Source organism: Ciconia boyciana, chromosome 10 (assembly GCF_034638445.1).
Source record: "Ciconia boyciana chromosome 10, ASM3463844v1, whole genome shotgun sequence".
NCBI classification, from domain to species: Eukaryota; Metazoa; Chordata; class Aves; order Ciconiiformes; family Ciconiidae; genus Ciconia; species Ciconia boyciana.
In genome coordinates, this window is record NC_132943.1 from 18,223,083 (window position 1) to 18,236,410 (window position 13,328).

The 13,328-nt window shown below is 65.2% G+C and overlaps 1 protein-coding gene across 8 annotated transcripts in view; it reads right to left on the bottom strand.

The window, feature by feature from the left end:
• The window catches only part of TNS1 (tensin 1), a 63,287-nt gene that overhangs the window by 36,634 nt on the left and 13,325 nt on the right, over window positions 1–13,328 (bottom strand). For 4 of the 8 annotated variants that reach the window (XM_072875311.1, XM_072875304.1, XM_072875303.1 and 1 more), the window contains 4 exons: window positions 6,182–6,220; window positions 1,156–1,205; window positions 652–823; window positions 237–287 (listed from right to left, as the gene is read on the bottom strand). In XM_072875311.1, the coding sequence (XP_072731412.1) occupies window positions 237–287; window positions 652–823; window positions 1,156–1,205; window positions 6,182–6,220 (312 nt within the window). Of the gene's footprint in view, window positions 1–236; window positions 288–651; window positions 824–1,155; window positions 1,206–2,820; window positions 2,892–3,991; window positions 4,011–6,181; window positions 6,221–8,902; window positions 8,984–13,328 lie in introns of those variants that run through there. The other 4 variants (XM_072875310.1, XM_072875308.1, XM_072875306.1 and 1 more) reach the window with 4 other exon arrangements.

Consider the following 13,328-nt stretch of genomic DNA (forward strand, 5'->3'; position numbering starts at 1 on the left):
GTCTCCAAGAGGCCCCAACCACCAGGTTTCGGCTGGGGACAGGGGTGGGGATTAAGCTGAGGCCCCACAGACTCATTGGGAAGTCCTAGTGCTTTCCCTCCCCTGCTCCTCCACCAGCTGGGTAGGACAGAAAGGGTGCCTGTTCCTCCCCCAAACAGCTTGCAGCAGGGAGCTGGTCCCGCAGACAGCCCTGCCCCGAGCCCCAAGCCCCTCTGCTCCCCACAGCTGTGACCCACCTTGGGGTGAAGTTTGCTGACATCATGTCTCCGCTCGGAGAGGTTGAAAAGCTTCAGGGAAGAGGAAAGACAGAGTGAGGGAACACCTTCCTCCCTCACTGCTACTCCCCACCTCCTCCTCCCTTCAAAGCCTCCCCAAATCCCCCGGTAAGAGGCTTCCCCAAACACATTAACCCGAGTAACACCTTGCCACGGGACAACGCAATGGCCAAAAACTCCCAGGGGGTCCAAAAGGGACTGGAAAGCTTCAAGGAAGGAAAATATCAATCCATCTTGGTGCAAAGACCCCCCTCAACAGATTCGAGCCCAGCCGGAGGCAAGGATGCAGCACCCATCCCCTGCAGCACCCCATCCCCAGGACCTGAGCACCCCAGCCCCTTCCCCAGCCTGGAGGGGACTCGGCCATGTCCCTCACCACGTAGTTGTCCCCATGCTTGGACTTCAGCATGTGGGCCACCTCACGGAGGTTGCTGCAGAAGCTCTGCTCCTCCGCTGTGCTGGGGTAGGAGACGGCGATGATCCGCTCCGTGATGTACACCAGGTCCAGCTCGCAGCTGCTCTCCATGGCCGCGGTCAGGCTCATGCTCCTGCGCAAGGGAGGGGACCGCGGTCAGGACATAGCGTGGGGAAAGGACGCTGTGACTCTCCCCCACCCTGCACAGCCCCTGGGGTTAAGCGAGACGGGCTGGGACACACAGGGACGCAGCGGCAGGGCTGTCCACAGCCTTTCCCCTGCTCTCAGCCCCATCGGGGTGTCTTGGGGACCCCAAGTTGGGGATGGTGGGTCATGATGCTCCCCATGTCTTCTCCATGGGGAGCATTCCCCAGCTGTACCACATCCGGAGAAGCAAAGCGTTGGCGGGGGTGAGGTTCAGGCAGGGCAGAGATGGTCACCAGAAAGGGAAACTGAGGCACCTACCTGGACGTTTTGCGGCGTGACTGCCCGCTCCTGGGGGATTTTGTGGCATCCTAAAGAACCAGAGAGGAAATGCAAGTTATTGCCCTGACCCAGCCCGCAGCCAGCACAGGGGTCCTGCTAGAGCTGGGTGTGATGATGCTGCCAGAGCATCCCATCCCCGCCGCGCTGCGCTGCGCAGCGTAACACCCCCAAAATATTGCTGTCTCCAAATCCCACCCACTGAGCGTCCTGGTGGCACCAAACACCCCAACGGCACCATCGTCCCCCCAACATGGACATGAGCAAAACCCAGCTCTCACAACCCCAGCGCAGCTGGGACCAGCCGCCACAGGCACTGCAGGGCCGGTGCCTTGGCGCAGGGTCCCAGAGGAACTTCGAGGAGGATGGTCTGGGTGGGGGGACAGTCTTAGGCAGGTCACGAGTCCTTCGGTCTCAGCCGGACTCTGGGCACACACCTGGCAGGGCAGAGTGGCTTTGGCCCTGCCCGGGACAGGGACAGGTTCGCTGCCTGAGCAGCGGCAAGGAGCCAGCTAGGCACAGCGGTTTGCTTTGGCCCCGGCTCTGCAGAGCCGAACGCCGGGAGGAAATGTTTGAGCTCTCGGAGCAGGAAACTTCTATTTATGCATGTTCTCCGGCCTCAAGAATTTCATCTGCAGCCGGTTTGCTCGGTGACTTCGTGACCTCAGCCGAAAAACAAAGCAGGGTTTCCAAAAAAAACCGCTAAGGAAAAACACACTCACACCTCATTAGTTTTAGTATCTCCAGCTAACAAGCAGGAGTCATTTAAAGACTCATCTCGTGCAGGCAGCACGTCCCGAGCCCCTGGAAGGATCCAGAAACAAGAGGTGCACCCCACAGCCAGCTCCTGGGATGTCCCTTTTGTCCCCGGAGCTGCGGGACCTGCTGCCACCCTCCTCGGGGCTGCCGCATCCTGCAACCAGCACGCCAGAGGCAATGGGACGAGATGGGAGAGGTTTCCCAGGCGTCCTTCGCCCGCCATCTCCCACCCAGCTCAGTCCCGGGGCTGCTCCCGCGGGCAGCCGGCGTCACCCTCCATCGGCCTCGCGTCCCCCTTTCAAGGTCAGGCTGCCTGGCAGAGCAGAGCTGGGCTCAGCAGCCTGCGCGGCCCGGGGACAACAGACCCCCCTCCCAGCTGAAGCCGCTCCGGGAGGCGGCAGCCCCGTCCAAGCACCCAGGGGCATGCAGGCAGCAGTGACAATCCCCACCCAGGTTGTTCCCAGGTTGTTCCCACAGTGTCCCAAATCTCCTGCTCGCCCCAGAAACCCCCCAGCATCGCTGGGGGCAAAGAAGGAGTTAAAATGCAGCAAAAAGAGAGGTAAAACCTTTCCTGGGCAGAGCCAGGGTGTGTGGAGCAAGCTTGAACCTGAGCGTGGGCTTGTCCCTGCATCACCCACCGGTGACCAGGGTGGGATCCCCACTGCAGGCTCTGCTCTGCCCCAAACCTTCGTACCAGGAGACGTCTGGGGTCCCCCACCAGCCCCTGTCACCCCACCCAGCCACAGCAGCCTCCCAAACTGCAGCCTTGCCCGACGGAGGAGCTGACATGGGGCAACCGGGACTCACCCCCCCTCTCCCACAAGGGGAAGCTGAGGCACGGGAGGGCGAGCAAGGCACGGACGCCAGAGCCCCTCTCCCTCTCCATACCTTGACGGCGGCGAGACCCTTGCTAATCCATTTCCATGGCATGGCGGCTCTGCTCCCGGCACCCTCCCGGCCCGGGGGAGTGTGCGCCTGCAGCCAGGGCCTTCCAGTGTCCCCTGCCCTGGCAGGAGCCCCCCAGCTCTGCCCCGCTCTCCCCCCGATCTAACCGCAGCCGCCCTGCTGTCTCCGTTGCCAGCCCCTGCACGAGGAAGAGTCAGCCCACGATCAGCTGATAGGAGCAAGCGCTCGTGTTATTAAACGCTCCTGCCCGCCGCCGGGCTGGGAGACCCTGCACATGTCCCCTCTGGAGCAGAGACCCCGGGCGAGCCAGTATGTCCCAGTCCAGCCTAGCACAGGACAGGCTGGTCTCAGCCGCGTTGGGTTGAAGACCACCCTGCCAGCCCCATCGAGCGTCTGCTTCCCAGCCCCAGGCTGGCTCGGCATGTCCCCAGGAGCTGGGCAACATCCGAAACCCACAGGTCCCTTCTGCTTGGAAAGAGTGATGCAAGGCATGAGAAAGGCTGCACAAACACGAGGAAACTTCCCCAAGTGAGAGCAAAGCCAGCAAAGGGGGCTCCTGACTGTCGCGCTGGATATTTCTCGCTGCGGATGCTCTTTCTCCAGTTTGGAGAGGGGTTGGAAACGTGTCCTGGACAACCAAAGGGACAGGGCAAAGCTGGCTCGCAGGTGACGAAGGCTTTCACCCTCTTCCTCGTGGGAACCACTCTGCCTCCATCCTTCGGGTCCCAGCCCTGGCGTGCAGGGAGGCCGGCAAGCTGGCTGTGGGCAGGGGGAAGCCATCCACGTTGACTTTGGCAGTGCATTTGTCTACACTGTCTTAGCAATTTCATGTCCACAGATTAAATAACATATCCCCAGCTCTGAGACAGGAAAGACGGCTTTGCGGCAAAAGCCCCAGCCTCCCCTCCGCTGGGCTCCACCACTGCCTCTGCCACCGACCCTGGGCACCTCGCTTGGCCTTTGCCACGGCCATCATCACCTTGGCTGGCAGGGAGGGAGGGCTGGGGGGTCCCAGGGATGTTGGGGGACCATGGGGGCATCCCGGGCTGAGGGATTTTGGCTGCAGGAGGAGCTTGTGGCAATGGGACAGGCACAAGTGACCCCCCGGGAGGTCTCAAGGCAGAGATCAGCCTCCGCGACTGGTAGCACTTACCAGGGTGTCTACCCGCTTCATGATGCTCTCCCCAGGGGATGGCTGCAGGCAGGCAAGCAGGAGGAAGAGGAGGGTGAGAAAAAAGCAAGCAAGAGAGGAGAGATTGAGAGAGAGACACGCACATGGAGCAGGGGCCGGGGTCAAAAGTTCCCACTTGACTATTTCTGGCCCTTCCTAGGAAATGTGCTGCGGTCCCATTTCCTTCCCTGCCTGCCAACATGTCCGCTCTTCCTAAAGGTTGGGAATCCCTCGAAACCCAAGCACAGAGCCGGGGCGATGCTCGGGTACCGAGGGCACTGCCATCCTGCCTCTCGGCAGCCGCCCCCCGCACTGGACCGCTGTCATGGATGGAGAGTGCTCGGCCGAACCCTGCGCCCACTCTATGGTGGGCACCCAGTGCCCCCCACATCTCCAGGATCCCATCCGGATCCTCCATGATCAGACCCCACAGCCAGGAGGTAAACACCGGGGCGAGCCCGGCACAGCCCCACGCCCAGCCTGGCCACCAGCCACCGGCAAGCCCAGATCCCCAAGATAACCTCAGTCCCGCAGGGTCTGAGATGCTCAAAAAAAGGGGGCAAATTTGGTGACATGCCACTAGAGTCCACGGAGAGCTTTGAAACGGGGCTGGGGACAGGAATTAGCTTCCCAGGGTGGGGGAGAGTGTCCAGACCCCAAATAGAGGGAGCAGGGGACAGACGTCTCTGCCTGGGGACAGCTGGTTGCGGTGCCTGGGGGTGGCACACCAAAGGGACCCGGCTGGGTGGCTCATGGGGGTCTTGGGACCAGAGGGACCCCCAAGACCAGGCTGCTCCAGTCCTGACAGCGGGGCTGGGACTGCCATTTCCAGCCATGGGATGGGGCAAACCTCTTTCGATTTCCTCCCGAAGCCGCAGTAACGGTCCCAGCTCGAAGCCAACATGTTTTTGCTGGTGATAAGTGCCCGAGGAGGCTGGCAGGGGCGGGGGGGTGCAGGCAGAGATTAAACCCGGGGCAGATAACCACCGCGGGGCCCCGGGGCAGGCAGCACGCTCTGCTCCCTCCCCATCCCCTCGCTCGCTTGAGCTCATATGCTGTCTTCATGAGCTTGCAGGGGGCCATCCCCTAAACCCACTTTTCGGGTGAGACCCCTGCCCAGCTATGGGGTGCCCAGCCCAGGGCCCTGTGTGGGGCACGGCCACCCCGGCACTGCCAGGCTGCTGAGCCCGGAGCTGAAACCCTGCCAGGGCCTCCTCTCCCCGGCGCCTGCCCCAGCAAGCCTTGGCACATGTCCGGAGCGAGAAGGAACGGCGGCCGTGCCGGCTCCAGGCAATGCCAGCCTCCCCACCGCCACGTGCCCGCTCTGCCCACCATGACGGGCACGGCTGGGCTGGGGACGGGGCAGGGGGGGCTGCTCTGCCGGCAAGATGCTGCCTGGTGGGCACTGCCATGCCACGCTTCCCAAACCTCTGCTCCAGGCACGGCCCTGCTCCCAGCACCATCCCAGTGCCCTGCCATCCCCAGAGCCCTGCCGCGACCCGGAGCAGCGTGGCGAGGGAGCACGGCCGCCCGCCCAGCGCCCCTGCGCCTGTCCTCCCCAGGACGGGGTGAACGGCGATGGGGCGCCCAGCTGTTTTCCCGGTGTCCGGAGAGGACAGGGTGGGAAGGGCTGTCTGTCACCCTGGCCCCAGCTGCTCATGAAAGGTCCCCAGGAGGGACAAAAGAAGGGGGTGACAATAACAAGGGCTGCAAATGCACGGCCTTGGGCGCCCTGAGCCAAAGGCACATCTGGTAGAGCCATCTCCGGGCGTGCAAGAAACCGCCCCAGCTCTGGCCAGGGAGGGGAGGCCCTCGGCGCCGGGGGACCCCAGAGCCCAGGCTGGTCACGTCCCATCTGCCTGTCCCTCCCGGCAATCCGGCAAGCCCCTCTTCCCCAAAAGCTCCAGCTCCGGGAGTCCCGTGATAGCTGGGCTGCCCCAACTCGTGCTGCTCAGACGTGGGATGCCCTGCACCCAGCAATGCTGGGGCGTACAGCACAGAAATAGGGGGGTGCCCAGCACAGGACCCCTGTGGCTTTGGGGGCGGGGAATGCACACCCTGAAGCTCTCAGGCAGAGAAAGCCCCATGCCTAGTGCAGAACAGGGTGTCCCGTCCCACCCAGCGTCCCCAGAGCCCTGCCTGCCACCCACGGCTCGCAGGGGGCTCACTTACCAGCTCATAGTTGACAGCGGGGGAGCAGGGGGTCACAGCCTGCAAGGAAGCAGAAAGAAGGCCAGGATTAGTCCCCACAGCCCCCAGCCCAGCATGGGGCATGGGAAGGGGCTGGGCTGCAGCATCCACTCTCCACCCCGAGCAAACCCAGTGCCCGCCCAAGGCGGTGACAGGGGCGCCGGTGGCCAGTGGCCCTGCCGCCCCGGACAGGAGCACAGGCAGCATCCCGAGGTCAAGGCTGGGCTCCCCGCTAACAGGAGCGGGCTCATGGCCACGGCAGCGGTGCCACTGGTCCTCGGCCAGGGAGCCCGGGCAGCCCCAGCCCCGGGTGGGCACAGAGGGGCAGGGCACGGCGTGGGGCGGCTGCCTGATGCCAAGAGCAGCTCCTGGAACAAACCCCAGCCCGGCCTCCTGAGCGCTCCTGCAGCCGCCAGCTGAACAGCCCAGCTATTGTTACCTTAATTACCAGCGGCAATTACTGACAATTAACCTTGGGTTTTGCGTGCACCCCAGTCCTTCGGGAAGCAGCGGCACACCAGGGTGGGAGAGGCAGCGCCTTGTTTGTCGGTGCCGGGGCAGCGGGAACAGCCGCCCCAGCCCCGCATCGGCCCAGAGATGCCGGCGGTAGTGGGTGGGTGTGATTTGGGACACTTCGTCCCCTCCGAACCCCCTCGTGTGTCCCGCAGGAACGGTGACCCCCAGCCAGCCATCCTCCGCCCGGTCCCAGCATCGAGCCAACATGTCAAACACCACCCAGGGGCTGGTCCCCCCCCGCGGCAGCACTCCCACTCAGCCTCCCCTGCCCTGGGCCATGAAAAGCAGAATTTGCCCCAAGCACCCCAGTTGGAGCACCCAGATCCCACCCCATCCCGGTCCTCGCAGGGCGATGCCCAGCGCCTGCCCCCTTCCCGGCCACGGGCCGTTCCCATCCCGCCTCCTTGTTTTCTTCAGGGGTTGTTTCTCCTCCTGCTCCCTTCCCCTGCGCATTATTATTTTGATTTTATTCTAATGCAGAAACGCTTCCATAAAAGGCCCCTTTCCCTGCCCCGCGGCGCTGGCCCTGCGCCAGCCTCCCTGGAATGTTCTCCGGCAGCGAGCCGCCGCGGATGGGGCCGGCAAGGGCCGCCCTGCGTCCCGCACCGTGCCCCGCACACCGCCACGCTCTTCCCCCCAGGATGCTCGACCAAGGGCCCCCGGCCCCCGCCCAGCCCCAGCTCCCGAAGCCGGTGATGGGGGAGATGCACAGCTCCCCCGCCATGGGACACGGTGGTCCCACGGACAGGTAGGGTCCATGCCCACCCCTCCTCTGCTGTCGGCACCAGGCGGTTTGCAGGTTACAAACGCTCCTTTGGCTGGAGAAGGGAGAAAACTGGGGTGCCCACGGTTGTATTTCCCTGCCCTAGTAGATTCTCCGATGTCTAATATGGGCTTGTGCTCACCCGACACCGCTCCTCCCATCCACAGGGGCCACCAACCCGGGCTGTATGGCACTCTCTCATCCCAGAAAGGCAGTTTTACGAGGACCGCAGGAACGTAACGCTGTTTTCAGCATCCATCCCTCTCTCAAGTTTGGCTCAAACATGCCCCGGGTTCAAGGAGAGAGGGGAAGACCCTGCCCCAGGCAGCAGACCCCTCCCTAGGGAAGCCGAGCTCCTGACCCAGGCGTGCAGGAGCATCCCTCCTGCCCCACGGGACTGGTGAGAGCGTCACCCCACACAGGACCACGGCAACTCCCAGGACCGCGGGAATCCCCAGGACCGCTGCCACCTCCATCCCCAGGGACCCCTGCATCCCCCGGTGCAGGGAGGGGTGGGAAAGGCGGGGGGACCTGCACACCCCCATTCTGGGCTTCGCCTTGCTGCTGCAGACACAGCGGCCTTTCTTCTCCCCCCCACCGGTGTTTGCATTCCTGCTGCCCGGCCCCCGCCGCTGCGACCCCGCCGCCCGGCCGCCCTGCCCAGGAATGCGAGGAACGAGGCGCAGCAGGGCTGCCGCCCACCCCGCCAGCCCCCCATGGCCCCCCGCTCGCCCGGCCCCCCATGTCGCAGCCCCCATCCCTCCCAGCAGCCACATCCCACGAGCCAATGCTTTGAGACCCGGGTTTTGTCAAGCAGCAAAATCAGTTTCCCAGCAAACGAGGCCCCACGACCACGAGCGGTGTGGGTTGTCTGATGTCTCGTAAAGGGTTGGGCACACCCTGCAGCCTTCCCCTGGAGAGCAGCGATGGGCTCGCTCGCTCATAGCCAGCTGTCACCATACCTAAAGAAACTCGATACCCTCGAGGTGTCCGAGCCCAGAAGTAAACACCTGGCCAGCAAACCCCTGGCAGCCCCTGGTCACACCGCCCCAGGGCAGAGCAGCCCATGGGAGCCCTCCTCCACTAAACCCCATCGGCTGCAGCTCAGGGACTGGCCTCTGCACCCCAGATCCCCGCCGGGACTTCGGCACCGGCTCACAAGCACTGAGCGAGGCTGGAGGGATGCGGACATCCACCACGTAGCCCGTGATGAGACACCCTAGAGCCTTCTCCATGCTGCAACCACCGCTCGTATCTCCCTCCCTCCCAAATCCCTCCTCTCCCTCCTCCTCCTCCCTCAGCAAAATAACCCCTGCAGCCGCAGAGGTGCCCAGGGGCATCGTCGGCTCCCACTCCAGCCGGAGCATCCCCGTGGGTTGTAGCCCCAGCCTGCAGGACGCCAGCAGGGCTGGGGGGAGACAAACCTCCACGGAGGGGGCCTGCGATTCGGGAGCGGGCTGGGTCAGTGCAGCACTGGACACGGGGCGGGCTGGGGGAGCGCACAGGTCCCTCCGGCTGGGCTGCCGGAGCCGGGCGAGCACTGGCCCACGGCCCACAGCACGGCCCGCCCAGCTGCCGGTGGGCGATGCAGGCCCATCTCTGACGCATATCCCTTCCTTTGGGTGGCGGGTTTTGTTTTTCCCTTCCCCAGGAGCTCCGATAAACATTCCCGAGCCAGCCGATATCCGGGCCGGTGCTGACCCTTGCGATGCCAGGAGCAGCCGCAGTGCCAGCCAACGCGGCCCTCGTGCAGACCCCGGCACACCAGAGCCGCTTCCCACAGCCAGGCACTGAGACACCGGCAAGCCAGCCCGGCTGGTGCGGTTGGAGCCAAAAGGGGCTCCCCAGCATCCCAGACCCCCCCCACAGCAAGCCAGCATCAGGCAGGCACAGCCCTCCTGGCCCCCCTACCCAGAAGGGATGTGGACCCCAAAAGAGGGGAGCAAGGCACCCTACTCCCTCCAGCCCCTAGGAAGGGGGTCCCCTGCCCAAACCACCCTGCGGGCTGGAAACGCGGTTGCCAAAGAGGATGGTGACTCGGTGGCTGGATCAGCGTCCCACATCACCCCATGAGGGACCTCTTCCTCCCTAGCAAGGTCACATGAGCTTTGTGTCACCCACGTCCCAGCTGGGCTGCGCATCACCTCCTCATGCACCCCACGGCTGTCTGTTCACCCCGAGACCCTGCCCCAGGCAAGGGGGGTCCCAGGGACAGCCACGGGCCACAGCAACCCCCCAGCCCCTGCTCGCCAGCCCCTCCAGCCCTGCCGCAGCCACCAAGCCCTGCTGAACCCCCTCTTAGCCACGGTGTGGGGCAGAGCGGGAGCCCCGCTCTGGCACCCCACTGCAGAAGGCACTTTAAGGGGACAGGTTGGGGCCACCAAGTTGGGGACATCGGGGAAGGTTTTCCCCTCTCCAGCACCCCTGTTCCCCCTTTCCTGGCGGGACCAGCCACAGCATCTTTCCCCCCTGCCAGCCATAAGGGACTCAGAAAGTGCCCCTCCGGCCACCCCACTGCCCTGCACAGGGGTCACATCCCCCTGCCCACACCACGTGCTGCCTGCTCCTGCCCTCACATTTCTCGCAGCTCTGGCAAATCTCCTGTTTATGCAACAAGTCCTCGGCGGGAGGACGGCATGTTTCCATCCGCGCCCGCTCCCCCCTCGCCCCAGCTCCACCCTGCCCGGCACAGCCCCGGTGTGCGAGGCACGGGGCGGCCGCACAGAGCCCTGGCCCCTGGCACCGGGGTCCCGGGAAGGGGGCAGCACCCCGGCACCACGCAGCCCCTCTCTGCCCCCACCAGCGCTCAGGGGCTCTGCTGCTTTTGGGCTTTCTCCCCTCGGGTGGGGGTAACCGGCGGCTGCGCCGAAGGGCCGGGGAGCGGCTCGGCCAGCGGCTCGAGGTGAGTCAGGCTGGGCTGACGCCGGGGCACAGAGGTCTCGCCGCTCCCAGGCTTCCCTCCGAGCATCCCCGGCCCACCCTGCAGCTGGGCCAGGGACCGTCACCATGCCGTCCCCTCTGTGCCAGGATGCCTGGCAGCACCCATGCCAGGGCAAAGGCCACCAGGCTGCCCTGCCCCTGCATTGCCCAAGAGATGCTGGTGGTACCCAGGGAGGGTACTGCACAGCAAAGAGCCACCACCGTGCCAGCGATGTCCCCCAAGCCGGGACAGACCCCATCCCCTCTGTCTTCCCCCCGTATGTCCCCAAGGAGCCGCCCCGTGGCCCATCCCCGCCAGGAAGGCGGCAGCAGGGTCAGGACAGAGGTCACCCGGTGCGCCCAGCCCTGCAGGTCGTGGCTGAGATACCGCAGGGGACACCAGACGCTCCACCCCGCAGCAGCCCCGGGGACCACCACTGGCACCCCAACACAGCCCGGGACCCTCGGCACAGCCACCACGGCACAGCCCCTGCAGCCCGTGGCTGGCCAGGCCAGCAGCCCCAGCACAGGGCGACGGGATGGGACGGGGAAGGCAACGCACAGGGAAGTTCCAAGGGGTTGCGATGGAGGCAGCAGCACCAAAATAGCCCTGGTTTCAACCCAAATAAGGGCAGGTCCCAGCTCCGGGGCGATTTGAGCAATCAGCCCCAGGGTTGCCAAGTGCCGACTAGGGGAAGGGGGAGAAGGTAGCATCCCCGGGCCCATTTGAGGGAAAAAAGGGGTTTTGGGGGTCAGGAGGGGGACAGGAGGGGGACAGGGGGACAGAGGTGCCTCCGCATGCCCAGGACAGGGGCCAGCCCCGCTCTACCAGCGGGCACTGGCTCGGCACGGGGCCGGCCACAGGCAGGGATGTGCTGTGCTCCAGTGCCTAAAAAGGCAACATCTGCAGGCAGCAGGTCTGGATCCGGCCCCGCGGGCCAGTGCCTGCCTGGCACCGGCCCCACAGCCCCAGCCATGCCCTGCTGCCGGCACCCACCCATGGGTGCAGCCACCCCGCTGCAGGGACACCCCTCTCCCCAGTCCCACGGGGATCCCACAAGCAGCCTGCCCCAAGGGACAGCACGGGGCCACTGTCCCCTGCGCCCAGCCTGCCCCAAGGGACAGCACGGGGCCACTGTCCCCTGTGCCCAGCCTGCCCCAAGGGACAGCACGGGGCCACTGTCCCCTGCACCCAGCCTGCCCCAAGGGAGAGCACGGGGCCACTGTCCCCTGCACCCAGCCTGCCCCAAGGGAGAGCACGGGGCCACTGTCCCCTGCACCCAGCCTGCCCCAAGGGAGAGCACGGGGCCACTGTCCCCTGCACCCAGCCTGCCCCACGGGACAGCACGGGGCCACTGTCCCCTGCACCCAGCCTGCCCAAAGAGCACGGGGGTCCCCCCAGCCCCTCATCAACCCCCCGGCCCCAAACCCGCCGCTGGGAGTCCCACGGCAGGGACCGGCGGGGAGCAGGGTCCCCCTGGGATGGGCTGGGACGCAGCCCGCTGCAGGGGGCTTCACCAGCACTGGTCCACAGCCAGGTTCTTAATGGGATTGGTCAGTGCACGGATTCTTACACGGGATTGGGCAGCAACTGGATTCTCACCTGGGATTGGGCAGTGCACAGATTCTCACCTGGGATTGGGCAGCAACTGGATTCTCACCTGGGATTGGTCAGTGCACGGATTCTCACAGAGGATTGGCCAGCACATGGATTCTTAGGTGGGATTAGTCAGCACACAGATTCTCACACGGGATTGGTCAACACATGGATTCTGACATGGGATTGGTCAGAGCACTGATTCTCATGCAGGATTGGTCAGAGCAGTGATTCCAGCAGGGGATTGGTCAGCGCACAGATTCGCACATGGGACCGGTCAACACATGGATTCTGACACGGGATTGGTCGGAGCACGGGTACTCACGTGGGATTGGCCAGCGCACGGCCCCATAAGCAGCAGGTTGGCTGCCTGTGCCCCATCGTGAGCCCTGTGTGGGACCCTGCCCCACAGATCCCCTCTGCCCCACAGATCCCCTCTGCCATGCTGGTGGAGCACCAGGCAAGCCCCATCCCTAGGCATAGAGGCCCCACCACAGGTTTGGGGCTGCCCCATGGCATCAGGGGCACCTGCCAGTGCCCATGGGGCTGTGACCCACCTCAAGGGGTGGTCAAGGTGCCCAAATTAGCCCTGGCTGCCCCAGGGTGTCTATGCCCCCCAGCACCGAGCCCGGGGGCACCTCTCATGGGGAAAGCTCCAAGCAGATGGAGCCTGGGGTCAGCGCTGTGTCCCCACCCCACGGGACGGAGCTGAGTACGCTGCAGTGAAACTGAACCGCTGAGCAGCACCCCCAAAACTGGTGTCCCCCTCTACAGTGTCGGGGGGGTGGGAACAGGAGGGGGAAGCAGAGACAGAGCCGCTCCCCACTGCCCAGGGGCCGTGCCGTGGGGCTGCTCTTCTCCGTGCGCCCCAACACCCAGCGGGGCGGCTCCGGTGCTGATGGGGGGCTGCCGGCGCGGCGACGGGATGCCACGGGGATGGGCTGCACGAGGCCAGGCAGCGGCAAAGCAAGCAGGAGGGTGGCCCAGGGCAGGGCACAGCTCTGGTCTGGCAGCCCCCCCCCCGAACAAGTCAGGGTGCAAACAGACCTCTCGGCTCGGGACCCCAAAAGGGGGACACGCAGAGGGGCACAGCCCCAAGGCACAGCGCCCTACCCAGGGTGGCAGCAGCCCTGCCCTTCCTGAAAGAGGGGCCAGCGGGATCGCTAACGGAGATGCTTCGTTAGAGAGGGCGTGGGCTGGGGGCTCGTTTTCTCCCGACCCGGGGCTGTCACCCCCAGGGATGGCTTCAGACTCCAGGTGGGACACGTGCAGCCCTCCCAGTGCCACCACGCTGTAGGGACAAGCGGCGCCCGCCTGGGTGCCCCCCAGCACCC